This window comes from Phalangium opilio, unplaced genomic scaffold (assembly GCF_054372755.1).
Source record: "Phalangium opilio isolate 3A_F unplaced genomic scaffold, DU_Popi_V2 ptg001170l_1, whole genome shotgun sequence".
Taxonomy (NCBI): Eukaryota; Metazoa; Arthropoda; class Arachnida; order Opiliones; family Phalangiidae; genus Phalangium; species Phalangium opilio.
Window position 1 is genome coordinate 7,909,824 of NW_028324255.1, and position 19,598 is coordinate 7,929,421.

Here is a 19,598-nt window from a genome sequence, read left to right on the forward strand (position 1 = left end):
GCCAATCAAAAAAAAAAGGTCACTTCTGCCATGCCTTTTTTAACGAGTCATGACATTTTTCGCCTTCGGTAGACAGCTAAACAAACGTAGGGGGAGGAGCTACACTTCTCAAAAAAAAACAGGACTCGCCTTATGTTTCCAACATCAAGGGTACAACGAAAGCCCCCTTAGCCATTCCAGGCCCTCCATACATTCCCGTGAAAAGTGTTTACGAAAAGATATTGAAAATACTCATTTAAAAAATGAAGACACAAGTAGGATGTCAAAACAAACCAAGTAACAAAGCGTGATAATAGTTCAAAACAGTCCTTTCGAAACCGTTTGTGAAAATATTTATACAGCTTGTAATTGTTTCTTATAATGATACGAATAAATATTGAAAATACTCATTTAAAATATGAAAATAAGAGTAGGATGTCAAAACAAACCGAGGGGCTTCTAACTCGTGAATTCGGTGTACATCACTGGCTGAATTCCATGTGAATTCTAAAAACAAACTTCTGAATTCCACGAAATATTCCATGTATTCAAGTGAATTCAAACGAATCAAGAATTGCCCTTTGAATTCAAGTGAATTCCCAAAACATTTCATGAATTCATGCGAATTCCTGATCAAACTTTATGAATTCAAAAAAATCTTTGGCAAATTTACTGAATTCTCCGAAATAATTTTGTGAATTCATATGAATTCCAGCGTATTCCCAACAGTGTCAATGAATTCAATTGTATTCGCGACAATTAGCATGAATTCATTTGAATTCAGAAAAATGAGCTCGAATTCTTTAAGAATGCGCACGAATTCACTGAATTCCGCAATGAATTCTTTGGTATTCATTATTTTTTTCGTGTATTCATCTTTTCGATGAGATATTTTTTCAAACGATAGAGTATAAATACCACTGGGCCCAGTTTAAATCATTAAAAGTATTGTTCAGTGTTTTTATTTTGACAATAGCTCACTCGATCACGCACTCGACGACGCAAGCTGCTCACGCTATAGAAGCCCGTTCAAAGATTCGATTTACAAGTATAAGCCCGACTTTTGAAAAAAATCAAAGGAACCGAAAATTAAAGCAAGTTTCTAAGGGAGGAGGTAGATTTTTGGTCAGATCCTTGGTCCTATTGATCCAAATGACCTGATATTTTAACGAGACGCGTGTTTCGACGTGTTTTATTTAGTGCTGTGCGAGTACTCAATAAGACTCGAGTACTCCATAAGATATTTTCTGAGACTCGAAGAAGTTTCGAGTATCAGATTAAGGCTCGATAAATACTCGAACCTGCTTTTGGAAGACCTTATTTTCTAATATTTGTAAACGTGCAGATGTCTCGAAAGCCCTTGGGGTGATGCCCAGCCATTCGCGATTTCTTAGCCACATCTTATGATGTACATCTACGATGAGGCTCTTAGTTTGGCCTGCCCTGGCGGCATTGTAGTGTCCCACGGTAAATGCCTTTGGTAGTATAAAATTTTTCGTTCGTCATTGAAGGGAGAATGAATGGGAGAAAATTGTTGTGAGGTGATATTTTTCGTTAGTGTATTTTAACAGCAAGTTTAAGAATTAGATTTATTTGTACTAGTAAAGTTAAACATTGAGAATTGTGTTTTACTCGAATTGTGTTTTTTTTTTGCTCGATAAATTTAAAGCGAGAGACAGCATTATGGTATTGCCTTAATTTAAATTGGAGGTTTAATACTCCCTTTAAAATTCATGTCACCCGTCGACAATAAGGGTTTCACGCTTTTTATCCCGCTCCTCTATTTCAAAATTCAAAGAAATCAAGAGGAATATTTATAAATCAAAAGGAAGTATATACCTACGTTATATTTAGAACGGTTTTAAGGTGGTGTTTACTATTAGAAGTTACGTGTATTTTCTATAAATCGACAAGAGTTTTAAAAGAAGGTACTAGCTAGGAGCCCCAGATATTACAAGTATAACATGACAAAATTTATTGAAGTAAGGATTAAGGGATATGATTTTTTGTTAGGGCATCGAGGGGCTATTCACTCTGATCTTCAGTACTTCAGCCTTTTTTTCGGGTAAATCGTTTTACCATTACTGTTAATGGATGCACATCGTGGGGGTACTCACTCACGTTTTCCGTTCGTATCACACTATAATTATAACTGAAGTGAAAAAAAATCAGTAATAATTTTAAAACAGTAGCTCATCGAGGGGCTATTTAGTCAAATTTTCTGTACGCCTGTTAAGTACGGTACGATGTGGCTACTATATCGAGCCCTTGGGTCGTCTTGTTAAATGTTGTTCTTACTTGTTGTTCGCGACTTTTAATTTTTTTCGGTCTTCATTTACCAAACAGGTTAGTATTAAGGGATAGAACTAATTTTAAAAGCACTTTCTTCCAATTTAGTATTATGCCTATACCTTCTCGCTGTGTGTCTTATTGGTCATATGACACTTTCATCCAACCTTTTTCAGTTTGTTTCTTGATCATGATTTTTCTATGGGTTTTTTTTTTGAAATACAGTTTTGAACTAAAATTGCCTTAACACAATAAAGTTTACTAGGTGGAAACACCGCTCCTGGCCCATTGGACCGTATGTCCCATACAACAGAATACTGTTGAACAGAATATAGCCAAAATGTGGCGATTTTATGATCTTAAAATTTTAAATGCTATTTAACGATATATTTTTAATGCCGTTTTACAGGCGGAATTAAAGATTTTGTCTTTTGGTTTTTTTAAACATCCTTGTTCTAATGCTTAGTCTATCAATACACTTTCCAATATAAATATTGACGCTACGATGGTCAAATTACAAGTTTACTAGCAAGTCTCTATTGTAATCGAACCGAGCAGAAGCTAAGCTAACCTAACCTGTAATAAAATCAATGTATTAGAGAAGGACCTTGTTCCAGGGTCTTAATAAATATAACCAAAAACGGATTTATGTGAGAAGAACGTTGAAGGTAGCAAATTCACTACCCATCCTCGCATACTTTATTGAGAAACGTCGTCTGCTTATATTTTGACTCCACCCACAAATTCTGTATATCTCTATTTTCGTGGTTAAATATATAAAGAAAGAAAAACTAGATGCTTAAAAAAGAAACATCAATTATTTATATTCTTAACTTTAAAACATAATTCCACTAAATCGGGAGTTATATAGCATTGTTGTCCACTTTGCTTTTTTTACCACTGGCGCAATTTCGGAAAAAATATTTAACCACAAAAATAGAGAAGTCTCTATACACAGAATTTGTGGGTGGAGTCAAAATATAAGCAGACGAAGTTTCTCAATAAAGTATGCGAGGATGGTACCAGAGGCTAAAGCTATGATCCCACGTTCTTAGTGCATAAATCCGTTTTTGATATAACATATAGTGTTCAAGGGTCTTAAAAAATATAGCATTTATTGGTAAGCATATAAATAAAACGGGTAGCAAAAACAAAAAAAATAATCCTTTCTGTTAACATGGTTACCACTCCAGATAAAAATTTTTCAAACGGTCGCAATGTAGAAAGCTCACAAACAAGTTCTATCAGGAGCCCTTCCTCATAAAAATATGTTTGTGATATTAACCAGACCTTACAGTAAAAGTATTCTTAAATAATTTATCGAGGGACTAGTCCCTAAACACCGATGACTAGTAAAGTCATTATTTAATTAACCACTGCCATGAGTTAATAATATGTTAGCTCCCTAACATAATTTAGGGAGCTAACATATTATTAACTCATGCCACTGCAAAGGGCAGGTATTTCTTTTTTACATGTAATCCTTTTAGTACAGTCAAAGGTACAGCCGTGTACACACATTTCATTTCCAAAGCTTTTACCCGTAATTGGTATACAGGGACTCGTAACTTGACAAGTCCATCGCTAAATTACGAGGGGTTGCTATCTCTCTCTAGAAGATGTACACCTGATTTCAGATTCATGAATTCCTTCATTTTCAACCCTGTGAATTCATGATTCTCTACTGAATACAGAATTCTTGGAAAGAATTCAAAGAATTCAAGAAATTTTTCAATGTTTTAGATGACATCACGCAAGTAAAAATGAATTCACATCCGAATTTATAGATTTTTTTAGTGAATTCACGGAATTCGAGTATGAATTCGTAAATGTTTAAGTGAATTCAGGGAATTTTCTGAATTCATCAATGGTTTCACTAAATTAAAAAGAGATCTCACTGAATTTATCTGCGATTTCGTAAATTTTGAAGCGAATTCACGAAATTCATCAGTGAATTTGTTGATTTTGAAGTGAGTTCACGGAATTCAACGAATTTCTCTGTGACATTCCAGTACTCAAATGTTTTAAGAGAATTTTCGGTAAATAATTTAGCGATGGACTTGTCAAGTTACGAGTCCCTGTATACCAATTACGGGTAAAAGCTTTGGAAATGAAATGTGTGTACACGGCTGTACCTTTGACTGTACTAAAAGGATTACATGTAAAAAAGAAATACCTGCCCTTTGCAGTGGCATGAGTTAATAATATGTTAGCTCCCTAAATTATGTTAGGGAGCTAACATATTATTAACTCATGGCAGTGGTTAATTAAATAATGACTTTACTAGTCATCGGTGTTTAGGGACTAGTCCCTCGATAAATTATTTAAGAATACTTTTACTGCAAGGTCTGGTTAATATCACAAACATATTTTTATGAGGAAGGGCTCCTGATAGAACTTGTTTGTGAGCTTTCTACATTGCGACCGTTTGAAAAATTTTTATCTGGAGTGGTAACCATGTTAACAGAAAGGATTATTTTTTTTGTTTTTGCTACCCGTTTTATTTATATGCTTACCAATAAATGCTATATTTTTTAAGACCCTTGAACACTATATGTTATATCAAAAACGGATTTATGCACTAAGAACGTGGGATCATAGCTTTAGCCTCTGGTACCATCCTCGCATACTTTATTGAGAAACTTCGTCTGCTTATATTTTGACTCCACCCACAAATTCTGTGTATAGAGACTTCTCTATTTTTGTGGTTAAATATTTTTTCCGAAATTGCGCCAGTGGTAAAAAAAGCAAAGTGGACAACAATGCTATATAACTCCCGATTTAGTGGAATTATGTTTTAAAGTTAAGAATATAAATAATTGATGTTTCTTTTTTAAGCATCTAGTTTTTCTTTCTTTATATATTTAACCACGAAAATAGAGATATACAGAATTTGTGGGTGGAGTCAAAATATAAGCAGACGACGTTTCTCAATAAAGTATGCGAGGATGGGTAGTGAATTTGCTACCTTCAACGTTCTTCTCACATAAATCCGTTTTTGGTTATATTTATTAAGACCCTGGAACAAGGTCCTTCTCTAATACATTGATTTTATTACAGGTTAGGTTAGCTTAGCTTCTGCTCGGTTCGATTACAATAGAGACTTGCTAGTAAACTTGTAATTTGACCATCGTAGCGTCAATATTTATATTGGAAAGTGTATTGATAGACTAAGCATTAGAACAAGGATGTTTAAAAAAACCAAAAGACAAAATCTTTAATTCCGCCTGTAAAACGGCATTAAAAATATATCGTTAAATAGCATTTAAAATTTTAAGATCATAAAATCGCCACATTTTGGCTATATTCTGTTCAACAGTATTCTGTTGTATGGGACATACGGTCCAATGGGCCAGGAGCGGTGTTTCCACCTAGTAAACTTTATTGTGTTAAGGCAATTTTAGTTCAAAACTGTATTTCAAAAAAAAAACCCATAGAAAAATCATGATCAAGAAACAAACTGAAAAAGGTTGGATGAAAGTGTCATATGACCAATAAGACACACAGCGAGAAGGTATAGGCATAATACTAAATTGGAAGAAAGTGCTTTTAAAATTAGTTCTATCCCTTAATACTAACCTGTTTGGTAAATGAAGACCGAAAAAAATTAAAAGTCGCGAACAACAAGTAAGAACAACATTTAACAAGACGACCCAAGGGCTCGATATAGTAGCCACATCGTACCGTACTTAACAGGCGTACAGAAAATTTGACTAAATAGCCCCTCGATGAGCTACTGTTTTAAAATTATTACTGATTTTTTTTCACTTCAGTTATAATTATAGTGTGATACGAACGGAAAACGTGAGTGAGTACCCCCACGATGTGCATCCATTAACAGTAATGGTAAAACGATTTACCCGAAAAAAAGGCTGAAGTACTGAAGATCAGAGTGAATAGCCCCTCGATGCCCTAACAAAAAATCATATCCCTTAATCCTTACTTCAATAAATTTTGTCATGTTATACTTGTAATATCTGGGGCTCCTAGCTAGTACCTTCTTTTAAAACTCTTGTCGATTTATAGAAAATACACGTAACTTCTAATAGTAAACACCACCTTAAAACCGTTCTAAATATAACGTAGGTATATACTTCCTTTTGATTTATAAATATTCCTCTTGATTTCTTTGAATTTTGAAATAGAGGAGCGGGATAAAAAGCGTGAAACCCTTATTGTCGACGGGTGACATGAATTTTAAAGGGAGTATTAAACCTCCAATTTAAATTAAGGCAATACCATAATGCTGTCTCTCGCTTTAAATTTATCGAGCAAAAAAAAACACAATTCGAGTAAAACACAATTCTCAATGTTTAACTTTACTAGTACAAATAAATCTAATTCTTAAACTTGCTGTTAAAATACACTAACGAAAAATATCACCTCACCACAATTTTCTCCCATTCATTCTCCCTTCAATGACGAACGAAAAATTTTATACTACCAAAGGCATTTACCGTGGGACACTACAATGCCGCCAGGGCAGGCCAAACTAAGAGCCTCATCGTAGATGTACATCATAAGATGTGGCTAAGAAATCGCGAATGGCTGGGCATCACCCCAAGGGCTTTCGAGACATCTGCACGTTTACAAATATTAGAAAATAAGGTCTTCCAAAAGCAGGTTCGAGTATTTATCGAGCCTTAATCTGATACTCGAAACTTCTTCGAGTCTCAGAAAATATCTTATGGAGTACTCGAGTCTTATTGAGTACTCGCACAGCACTAAATAAAACACGTCGAAACACGCGTCTCGTTAAAATATCAGGTCATTTGGATCAATAGGACCAAGGATCTGACCAAAAATCTACCTCCTCCCTTAGAAACTTGCTTTAATTTTCGGTTCCTTTGATTTTTTTCAAAATTCGGGCTTATACTTGTAAATCGAATCTTTGAACGGGCTTCTATAGCGTGAGCAGCTTGCGTCGTCGAGTGCGTGATCGAGTGAGCTATTGTCAAAATAAAAACACTGAACAATACTTTTAATGATTTAAACTGGGCCCAGTGGTATTTATACTCTATCGTTTGAAAAAATATCTCATCGAAAAGATGAATACACGAAAAAAATAATGAATACCAAAGAATTCATTGCGGAATTCAGTGAATTCGTGCGCATTCTTAAAGAATTCGAGCTCATTTTTCTGAATTCAAATGAATTCATGCTAATTGTCGCGAATACAATTGAATTCATTGACACTGTTGGGAATACGCTGGAATTCATATGAATTCATAAAATTATTTCGGAGAATTCAGTAAATTTGCCAAAGATTTTTTTGAATTCATAAAGTTTGATCAGGAATTCGCATGAATTCATGAAATGTTTTGGGAATTCACTTGAATTCAAAGGGCAATTCTTGATTCGTTTGAATTCACTTGAATACATGGAATATTTCGTGGAATTCAGAAGTTTGTTTTTAGAATTCACATGGAATTCAGCCAGTGATGTACACCGAATTCACGAGTTAGAAGCCCCTCGCTTGACTCCGATAACCTGAACATGAATACAATCCATCTCGCTCCAGTTAAGAAAAATAATTATAATGAGTTTTTCAATTTGATAATTCAGAAGAAATTAACGGCAAACGTTCTCAAAACCCAATTATTTATTTCAAGCGAGTTCTTAACGACTAGGTATGTCTTTACCAAGTTAAGAGTTTGTGAAATCTGCCTACTTCCAGTATGCGGTTATATGTTTCTTGCGAGATGTATATCATATCGACCTACCTTGAATGCAATGCACCCTACAGATAGTTTAGAACCCCGTTTCATTTTATCGTAATGGTCGTATATGCTACGAAAAGACAGATGTTACAATTATATTCCAAGGCAAGGCCGATATCAGTGGCGTCCCTTGATGATTGCTTTTCATCCGCTTATCTCTGTAAGGTAACCGGTTTTAGCTCCACCCTCCTCGCAGAATTTAATTGGTCCCTGCGGTTGGCAGGGTCAAATATGTGTGTTGGAGATTGGCCGGAATGTTGAGGACTCCATAGAGCCGCCTCTTGTTTGACAAAGCAGAGGAGTTTAATACATATTTTGTTGTTTCTCGTTTTCATAACATCAAATGTAAACAAAGAAATAACTTTCCACACTTAAAATAGAAATGTTCTGTCTTGTAGTAATAAAAGATGCGAAGAATAGCCTGATTAGAAGCTATGAGTCGATTTAAGTTCTAAAGCGGCAGAATACTTGACTTTATCCCAAAAAGAGTGGACGTGAGGAATTTAAAATTTTACGATTTTCGTTGCCTTTTGGTCCTTCCATAAAAAACTTCTAGATAAAAACCATTCAATTTTCCTAAAAAACCTTATGGAGGAAATATTTAACTCGAGCAATCGCTACAACTTGACTTTTGCATTTTCAGAAGGGGTAAAAATTAACCACTTCTGCTGAAATTTAGGTGTACCGTACCATTTATTACGTTTAATTAATAAATATTTTTCCCCCAATATTGTTGAGATTCTTGTATTGTAACTTTAATTACCAATTTATTTCATCTCAATATTTCTTCTATTTAAGCTATCACGATTAAACTTTTATTTACCGCACTAGTTTAATACATCGTTTGCAGGATTTATAAAATTCACACGTGATTCACTTAAAAGATCACTCAATATAAAGTGCATATTCGTCAATCGTTTCAGATCGAAAAGATCTTGTTTGAAAACAGTAAACTAAATCTTCTTAATAATTTGACTGCTTCGAATATGTTACATCAAATTAAAAAAATGAAACACATTCTCACCAGAGTTATTAAAGGGTTAACAAATAAGAAGGTTGTTTTAAATATCTTTAATGCAATTTTTTTGTTTTCGTAAAACTAATCAAAGACATTTGGGCAATTCTCTGTTTATTAACAATTTTATAAATGTTTCGTATGAGGAAAATTTCCAAAACTGTAAAGTTGTGTACACAATAGCCACAGATAATAGTGTTGATTTTTGAAAATGTTTTTAAAGCCAAATATATACCATTTTTACTAAATTATGATTATTTACGAGCAAAGTTACATTGACAGCATTGCTCTAATTTGAGTCATCGGGAAACTTATTAGGACCGATGATTTAAAGTGATTAAATACTTTATATAGTGGCTGGAGAAATGGGAGAAGGACTTCTTGACCGATCCATATTTTCCTTACTACGTTATGGGATATGCATTTACTCGTTACGTGCTTTTGAGCCTCAAAAATGTGAAGTATGCCTGCATTTGTGATAGTTTTCCCAAATATAAAACATCACATGACAAAATTTGGAAATAATATTTCAGACTTGCATTTATGAGTAATAAATGGGTCGAAGGAAGTTTGAGGGAGATCAATGTTACTAAATGGATATCAAGTCCTGTGAAACATAGTTTAGCTATTGAAAAAGGTGTAAGTACAAGATTGGATCGTGTTTTAAGAGAAAAAGCGTGTTACTACAAAAGTGGGAATTAATATTAATAGTCCTACAAATGTTTTTTTTCTAATATTTTTGAAAATATGCATAAAATATCACGAACATGAGAGAAGTAGTACCTGATACAAAACATCGTGCTGCATATTTTTTTACAAAAATAATTCCCCTCTTGTGTAAAATAACCGCTTTGAGAAACAAATGGCCGCCTATTTTCTGAATCAAATATTTCCTTAAGATTCTAGATACCGTTGTACTCCAACATATCCCATTTGAGAGGGATGCGTTGGCACTTCATGTAGCTCCAATTAGTTACTTCGATTCCTTCTCAATATTTTCAAGCGAGCCCATTAGAAACGAACGTTCACAAAAGATTCTCTCCATCAAGGGACTCGAGAACACAGTTTGGATCTTCAATCTTTTGTCACTGATAGTAGTTTCTCTTGTATCTCTTCTGGCTGCCAGGAAAAGAATGAGATTCAGGGAGTCCAATTCGATAATCTTCACGAAATTCATCTGGATTTACATTTCGGATTTTCTGGGGAATCGTACGTGCCAAAGACAGATTTAATTAAAGCACGAGTCCAAGTAAAAAGGGAAGTAAAATTTTCATGTACAAATCATTTCGATGTTTCAACGAAAACGTGGTCTAAATAGCTAATCTTTTAGACTAAGCACTTAAAATATACATTTAAATGAAGTGGGAAGAGTCAATTGCTGATTTTTTCATTGTAAAAATACACTAACTAGAAAATCTGACTACTCGAGGCGAGGTTTTCTGAGTAACTTTAATTGCAAACAAGTTTTCGATTTATTTTTGGTAAATCACGGATATTAAAATAAAATCAGCATAAAATATCCGAAGAACCAAATAAATCTGACCATATGATTAAACAAGCGTCAGTTATCAAATGTTTTATATAGAGACTAGCTGTTACCCGGGCGTCGTTCGCGTGTAATAAAAACATGAAAATGATACAAAGAATGGGTAGATTTTACTAATGACTAATATTTTGGTAGCACCGTAGGAGCGAAGGCACTCGGCGTTGCCCTTCAGCCCGTTGGGACATTTTTTATTACTTTTCATGCGGACATTATTCCGTAAAGAAGGGTTTTTAAATTTCTGGCCGCCATTTAAAAACATGGCGACAAATCGAACCCAAAAGACCATTCAGCCCGTATATAGGTTTAAGGAAAGCAGTGTACTAAATATTTGTGAAATCGGTTGAAACGCGCGGACTTTGTTGCATAGAGAATATTTTTTGCATGTCTTCGCTCCATTTATAAAGATAGCAGCGGATTGGAAAAATCTTCCTTATTACGCGCCTACTACTTATGAGTAACGTTCCTTCAAATTTTCAGCCTTCTAGGGCCAGCGGTTTGGGCTGGGCGGTGATTATCTCTGATATATATAGATATAGATCACAATTTCGTTCAATACATTTGACCATGACATTTTGTTCGAGATATCAATTTATTTCTTAATCGGAAGCCTTCCTTTGATATATATTCAATGTAATTTAGCGGTAACATCCTTGGAAAAACGTGGAGTGAAGAGATTTCTGCCTTCAGTTTGGATTTTCGGGACGATGATACTGACCTGGGCGTGGTCGGGCAATTTAACTGGCACGCTTTTGACTGGGCATTCATCCAAAATTGATACCATTGACGATTTGATTTCAAAATCTGCCGTTTTCGCTTCGATAAATTCACGAAGTAAAATTTTACTGTTAATGAGCGTAAGTTAACTCTATTAGTTGAATAGCTCTGTCTTTCATAAAACAAAGACAAAATCCTGGTATGAAGCTGATCATTTTTATCGACTCTTTATCTCTAATTACATCAGATATTAAACAAATAAGTTTCGAAACCGTTTAAAAGTTAGAAAAATAGTGTGACCTCAATCATACACTTAAAATGAAACGATTAGAGTGAGGCTAGGCCTAATCATTTTTCTAAAGCGAAAGATAATGAAATGTTTTTTGTGAGGCGATGGGTAACGAGATTCTAAAGAAACCAGAATCCCACGATATTTCAAAAATACTGAATTTGAAAACACTATTCTTAACCATGGATAATCCAAAGGTTCTTCGTTAAGCCTTGCATTTTAGTTCCTACAATTTCATTTACGGCACGCGCAAAGTTAGAATTCTTAAAAACAATTGTGGTTCAACTCGGGATCTATTTTTATCCAGTGAAGTGATTGACTCTGGTATAACAAGGAATCGATTACATGATCAGGTGTTTACAGACATCATTATCTCGGCAGAAGTAATTATTGGTTCGCATTTTAAATTTTAGAATAACAATTCTGCGTATTCAGCTTTGTTGAAAAAAGGAGGGAAAACATATCAATTCCTTAATGATCCGAATGTTATGACACGATTGGCGTGTGACAAAGGTGCTATTATTGAGCAAACACAAATGTTTTGGGACTCAGGTCAAGGACATTTGATTCAACTAAAGAAACAACTGGATGATCAACAAAGACGGATTTATGTGGGAATGGAAACCTACGAGCCTACATTCGCCCATATGTTTTTCAACAAAAATATTCCTCGAAAAATCTTGGAAAATATCGACTACACGTAAGTCTTCTGAAGCAATCTCTATCCCAATCGTAAAACGTCGCTTTTTCTAAATATAGAAATAATGGGATTTCGAAGAACATTTTGCTTAATTACTCGGCCCATGAAAGTTCGGAGTTATTTAATATGGATAAGCTCTTTTTAACGCTTTACATTACGGAACCTTTTTCAAAACATACTTAATCTCCCATCATAGACCTTTCCTCAAGGTCTCAATGTTTTAACTCACAGAGGCTCAGTATCTAGTTTATCCGCAATGTTCAGTTATATAATCGAGATAGCAAAAGGGTATTATCTTTATGATGCTACTTTCACGACTCAATACTAAGCCTCAGTAGTGCAGAACTATCGTGCAACGAGAATTTAAGATTTTATTTGTTAGAAGATAATATTTAGGGGTGTGCGAATACCACTTTTTGGGTATCGAACCGGTTATCGAATACCAAAAAAATTTCCTTATCAAATACCGAATCGAATACCGAATACACTGTTAGAAAAAAAGGTGTTTCATGGGTGTTCGGAAATACCTTGAGGTGTTTATACACTCGTTTTGGAGTGTTTTTTAACTGAGATGGTGTTTTCTCCGTAAAAAGGTGCTAGTTGACTCTTTTAAGGTACTTTTTAAGGAAATCGTGATTCACTGGTACGTAGACACACCTTTAGGTGTTAATTGACCCTTACTAAATTGTTTTTTAAACGGAAATAGTTTTTTTAATATAAATCTGTTCGAATGGTGCGAATAAACACCTTTGGGCTTTACTTTACACATTTTAGCTGATATGATATTTTTTTAAGTGAAAGGTTATTGATATGAGCTTAGAGGGAAATAATCTACTAATTCTACCTGCATAGTGAAGCATCCTAAAAATAACCCAAAGATTTTAAAAATCTTAATTATTTAACATTTCTTAGGACTAGCTTATTCTAATATTTGAAGGAATTTATACTTATTTTGATTTTTCAATCATTGGAAAACAATTCTCGAAGAGTTCAATATGCTGGAATGTCTTGGAATTAGAGTAATTAATAAAATTATCACTTGAATTTCCCCTTGACACAGGTTTTAATCTCTCCGAGTAACGATGACGTCACGGAGAGGTATAACACTGGACGTATCTTTGTGTCTGAGATAATCAAAGCTTTATAGCTACTCAACTACTAAAAGAATCGTAATGCCGAAAAATATTTAAAATATTTCCATTTAATATTCTGCAAAAAGAAAATGTTATCGTTTTGTAAGAGATCTTATCATCCTACTCGCTTTATATTAACTTTGATATGCGTGTTGTGTCTCGATTCAGATGCAATCTTCATTACTCGTTCTATTTAAACTCTCTTTTTTTTGTCATTCCAAAGAAAGAAGTTTATCTTAAATAATTAAATAAATATAAGTGCTATGAATTATTTTAATTGTCAGTATTTTACGTTAATTATAGTTAGAACGGTTTAAGAAATTTAATTCCAAAAAATTTTTAAACATAGCTATCTATAAAGTTATACTTCTAGGAAACACCTATATCAGAACCTTTGTAAATTTTGGGTGTATAAGGTGATTGACTGACACTAAGAGATAAGAAATGCGCAATTGCGTGAACCTTTGGTGGAAGCTCTGCCATTAGGAGGCTAGACGTTTCTCATGTCACACGTGTGGCGTATGTGGTCAGAAGTGAGATGAGACTAGAAGTGAAGGGCTGGCACTAGTGAACAAATTTGAGGATTTTATGCCGCTTCCCACGCGCCTACACTACTGAGAAAAAAATTGGTCGAGTTCCAAAAACCTTTCCTACCCCCTCCCCCCACTTCCCCTCAACCTAAAGCGGCCGAACACGGGCGCGGCTCCTTGAATCTAGTTCGGCCGTCTACCACCAAGAGCGTCTCACGTTTTGGAGGGAAATTTCAGAAACCGCTACTAGAGGGCCAACCGTTCTTGTGTTATCAAGAATATTCACTTTCGCCGAGTGAAGAATTTGGTTAGCTCAGTACTTCTGGTCTCATCTCACTTCTGATGTGGTGTACACGATAGACTAGTGCATGGTGTTGTTGTTAGAAACCATTAAATACCGGATAGCATTGGGTGAAACAATTGGTTGTTAGACAGCAGATGAAGGTTTAACGAATAGTTAATGAATGACGTTAAATAAGATGGATATAGCAAAGAAGTAACATTTTACGAATTTCTGTTTACTGCGAACGCGTTCCGGAAATTACGAACACGTTTGCTTCGATTTGCCAACTGCGAACGCGGTGATAGACAGACACACAGACACGTCCAGTCAATTGGAGAGAGGTAAAAATTCTACTTCATTACTCTATCGCCACACTTGTTTTTCTAGTGGTATATACCACATACACGCTAATCTGTACTTATTGTCTTCTGACAACGCCATCAAATAGTCTTCTGTGTATACCACATGCACGCCAATCTGAAACATTGGCTTCTACTCCATTATCATCGTTGGGATTAAGATGTACGCACGATCGGCTTAAGTTACGAGAAACGACCAGCCTCCCAATGGCAGGGCTTCGGCCAAAGGTTCACGCAATAGCGCTTATTCCTACCATTTGTGAATCAATCGCCTTATATACCCTAAATTTCGAAAAATTGTGAAAACGGTTTACGCTAGAAGTCAAACGTCAACAATAGCTATGTTTAAAATCATTTTAAGAATAACGTTCTTAAAACCACTTAACTAGAATTAAGGTAAAATACTGACGATTAAAAAAATTAATATCATTTAAATTTATTTAAATATTTAAGATAATTTTCTTTCTTCGGAACGACGCAAGTGAAAGTTTATATAGAACGAGTAATGACGATTTCATCTGAGTTGAAACACTACATGCATATCACGAGTAGGATAAAATTATCTCTTACAAAACCATAACATTTTCTTATTGTAGAATATTAAATGAAAATATGTTAAGTATGTTTCGGCATTACGATTCTTTTAGTAGTTTTGTAGTTATAAAACTCTTTTTCATTTCAATATTCTAAGAAGATCTTTTATATTAATATATCAAATTTGGTGTTTACTTTTTAATTCAGCTTTACTACATTAATATACAGAGTAAACATGAAATTTAACTTTCCTAGTTTCACTAAATGTTACTTCTAAATATTTTGGTAAGCGTTGTTCGGATTGGTTCCTTGAATTCGTGTGTCTTCGAGGAGGTCTTGACGGTTCACAGTGAGCCGAAAATTAAATACACATTTGAATGATGTAAATCAGGTCCTTAAATAGAACTATTGAGGATATACAGTAAAGGTTAAACGCAACCATTTCATACGCATATCAATTCTTACACGGTTGAATTAGGCTTACAGCAGAAAAAACGTTTACCCTTAATCCACTGGATTTGAGCAGCAGATTTTGAGCAGCTATTTTGAGAGACTAATCTATGGTAACTCATTTGTTTTGAAAAGAATAATTTCAAAAAAGACCTTTTACAGAGTTGATAGACACCTTTCTGGTATAATTATAATCCTCTATTAAGGGTGATGGTTTAAACCTAACAAGAATTAAAAAGCACCAACGTCAATGGAATTTAAAAACACCAAATTAGTCTCAAAAAGACCTTTTTTTTAAAGGGTTTATTAACACTTTTTCTGGTATTAATATACACCTCTATTCAAAGTGATTAAAACACCTCACAGGATATAAAAAGCACCTTCAGAGAAGGTATTATTTCGCACCGTTTTGAAAGGTGCGTATTGACATCCTCTCGAATGGTGCTTTTAAACACCAATAGGGGTGCTGCTGGGGATGCATTAGGAAACACCTCTAAAGGTGTCAAACAGTTAAATTTTTTTTAACAGTGTAGTTGGGCCTTGGTAATTTTTTTCCTTCCCGATTAATCGCGAATAGTTAAGCCTAGTAACCGCGAATATTTAACCCTAATATTCGCGAATACTAGGCCAACTATTCGCGGTTAATCGGGTAGTAACCCTAATATTCGCCAATAGTCAATACAAAGCAAGGAGAAGAGCTCCTAAATTTCAAAATACCCCTCCTCATTGGTGGTCAAGTATTTCTTAAAATTTTCCTATGCACTTGCTGGTAGTTTTTGATGGGAGACAAATAAAATTGGGATGAAATTTTTTTAAATAAGGTGGGTCTCTCTAGAGCCAAGGACCTAAATTTATTGTAGTCGAACTTTAACCGAATAGTCAGTTCGGTATTCGATATTCGAATCGAATAGTGAAAATGGGCTTATCGAATACCGAATCGAATTACTCGGTTCGGTATTCGATCGAATTATTCGATTGAAACGGTTAACCGCACACCTCTAAATTAATATTTTGAGGTGAAGACGCTTAAGTTTTGGTGAATCCTTAAATTACACGTCACGCATTAAAGCAACGACGGTTAGCCTAGCTAGTATTCTTGTTAGAGTAAATTGCCGCAGACCGCTCCCAAAATTTTATCATTTAATCTTTGTTTTTCCCACAGTATCGAAAGAATATTTGAAACTAGTCTACTTTCCACACATTTATTTAATGCTAAATTTAAAGCTCAAAATTACCTGCTCGAGTCTGACAGTTTGATATTGAACGAACCCATGGACTTGTTCTTTCTCTGTTCCGTGTTTCTAGTCCTTGCTGTTGGAAACACTTTGGCTGCGTTGGTTTTCATCTTTGAAGTGGTACTGCATGTAGTGAAAAATTGCCCCGCCGCTCGAAAATAGGTACATAGCTATTAAAGTTTTATTTAAATCTGTAGTTTTATAGGGAATAAATATAGCAATTTCTTTCTTTACTACAGACTAATAAATTGCCGAAGAAATTTTGCGTGAAATCACCCAATGAAACTTTGAAACTATTTCAGAATTCTCAAGATAGACTCCCGTTTATTTAAATGATGTTCAGCTTTGATAGAATTAAACAAATTGCGATGAGTTATCGAAAATTAGGCCCTTGAAGGTATGATAACGTAAGCCTAATAATTTTCGACAATATAATGCCGCGGCTAAATTTTGAGCTGCAATTAAATAAACCGATAAATGTTAATTTACATATTTATTCAATTTAAACCACTATAAAACATAATTGGACCCATTATGTAATATTCTATCTCTCTTACACTTAGTGCTGTGCGAGTACTCGATAAGACTCGAGTACTCGATAAGAGATTTTCTGAGACTCGAAAAAGTTTCGAGTATCAAACCAAGGCTCGATAAATACTCGAACCTGCTTTTGGAAGGCCTTTAGCTTTGAAAATGGGATGTAGTAGCTATAAAAATCTACTAGAAAGACACTCTTTATGGTTAACAGACGCAAGTCAGTGCTGATTGGGTAGTTTAGATCATAATGCCAGTGTTATGTAATGGGGTAGTAGCTCCTAGCTGGTTCAACAGTGGAAGTAAAAGTAGTGAAATACAGTTAAAGGCGCGTTGACTATTATTATTGTTCTTATTTTGTTTATTTATTTTTAAATCCAGCTTAGTAATTTTCGTTTGAGACTTTGCTCGAAGCATAACAATGGCTAGTGACTTCTCTGAGGAATGAGATTGCGAAGAACATATTAATTAGGAATTAAGTTTGTTAAATTTAAAGGGAAGAAAACTAATACCGTCCGGGAATTATTTGAAGTAGTTGTCGATGATCAAAATTACACTAAATGTCTATTATGAGAGCGATAAATTAACAAAAAACGCTGAAATACTGCAAAATCAAGTCCCAATTACTCGATAAATACTCGAAACAAATTTTCCAACTACTCGATGCTCGATTCGAGTACTCGAGACTCGGCTCGATACTCGATAAGGGAAAATTTCAATACTCGAGACTCGACTCGAAACCAAAAATTCAAGGCTCGCACAGCCCTACTCTCTGTAGCACAGGAAAAATATGATATCGGTATAAATATAACCAGCAGTAAGATAAGGGACTAGAATTAAAGTGCCCTAGCATTGGTAATAGAGCCTAGCACTAGTGAAAAAATTTGACGATTTTATGCCGCTTCCATCACCAAGTGAAGAGTTTGGTTACCTCGTTACTTCTAGTCCCTTATCTTACTTCTGATATAACCAAAGGTAAGGGTAAAGATTACATAAAAAGAAATACTTCTCAGTACCAATGACTTGTTATATTCATTTCATGCGGAAATAATATGGGTATACACATTATTCATTACCAGTTATGCGAAGGTCACACTTTACTCCGACCCCCCTTCCTCTATTTTCCCAATATAAAAATTTTTAAAAGCACCAGTGGTTCAAGTGTATGGGCCATCTGAGCCGTCGCAACACACTCAGCCAATAATACCATATAGTTCGAAACCTTTTCACATTAGTGACTCTCCGGACTTGCCCGCCAACCTTAATAACCTAAAACTATAAAATATTCCTGTACATGAATGATTATGGTTGTGGCTTGTCACTCACTAGCGCCTGAAGGACCGATCACTCAGTGTAATTTGTGTACATTTGTAAGTGAGTAGACCATTTTAGAAATTACATACAGAGAAACTAAAACACAAGGGTGATGCCGCCATTGGGGTCTTCTCTCTCTCGCCTAGAAGCACCGCTATAGGCAGAGCGAATTGACTCCGTCTGGCGGTGACCCTTGGTGCGAGGGATAATACCCCAATGGTGACCTCGCCCCTGTGTGTTTTCCGAAATGGTCTTTAAGCGTGCTAAAATGATTACGCGTAATACGTAACCGGTGTACAAGTAGCGCCAACAATGTAGAAAGGGGTGGTGACGTTTCAAATGAAGACTGAGTTATGACCAAGAATTTCTAAAGCACGGAGAGGAAAATTGCGGTGCAATCTTTTCTTCATAGAGGCGACAATAGAAATGTAGCATTTCGATTAAATTTTTACATTTTCCTTTCGAATTATGTCAAAGTTCGCTTGCTCTTTTTAGAAAGTCAATAGAATATTTCAAATATTCCATGTTGATAGCTCAACACGTACTCCCTTCAAAATAATTAATTTCATGATAAAATGTTTTCGGAAAATGTAATTGTTCTTGAAAAAGCGTAGATATGTAATTTTTTCAATTAATTTAGAGGGACTAGATCGATTAACAGTAAAATCATTTGATTGAATTTAATATTGATTAAGGATTAAATGGATAAAAATAAATAAAACAATTGCAATATCTGAAACTTCAGTCAAATGATAAACCTCACACATATCGTTTGTTTTTTCGGCCTTGGTCCAAACCAAGACTTTTTTTTATAATTATAGAGTGGCTTCTCCCTCGTCAAATTTTCCGTATAGAGTAATATTTTGCAAACGCCATCTAGATGTCGTGTGCAAAATAAAAACAAAGCAGCCATACTAAATATAAATATGAACCGCGTCAAGGTGCCAACAAAGAGGTATGGGAAAAAAATAGAA

General features: G+C 34.8%; 1 protein-coding gene and 2 long non-coding RNA genes across 3 annotated transcripts in view; 1 reads left to right on the top strand and 2 right to left on the bottom strand.

The window, feature by feature from the left end:
- Positions 1-19,598, bottom strand: part of LOC149584664 (uncharacterized) — a 407,519-nt gene that overhangs the window by 369,935 nt on the left and 17,986 nt on the right. The gene's annotated exons all lie outside the window — the stretch shown is intronic.
- LOC149584673 (uncharacterized) lies at positions 1,555-1,880 on the bottom strand. Its single transcript, XR_016380262.1, has 2 exons — positions 1,823-1,880; positions 1,555-1,759 (listed from the first exon to the last, which is right to left on the bottom strand). It is a non-coding gene; the product is annotated as an uncharacterized LOC149584673 (long non-coding RNA).
- LOC149584674 (uncharacterized) lies at positions 10,649-17,100 on the top strand. Its single transcript, XM_089863659.1, has 4 exons — positions 10,649-11,403; positions 11,966-12,252; positions 16,704-16,938; positions 17,016-17,100. The coding sequence occupies exons 1-3, from the start codon at positions 11,254-11,256 to the stop codon at positions 16,936-16,938; spliced, it is 672 nt and encodes a 223-aa protein (XP_089719785.1). The 5' UTR covers positions 10,649-11,253; the 3' UTR covers positions 17,016-17,100.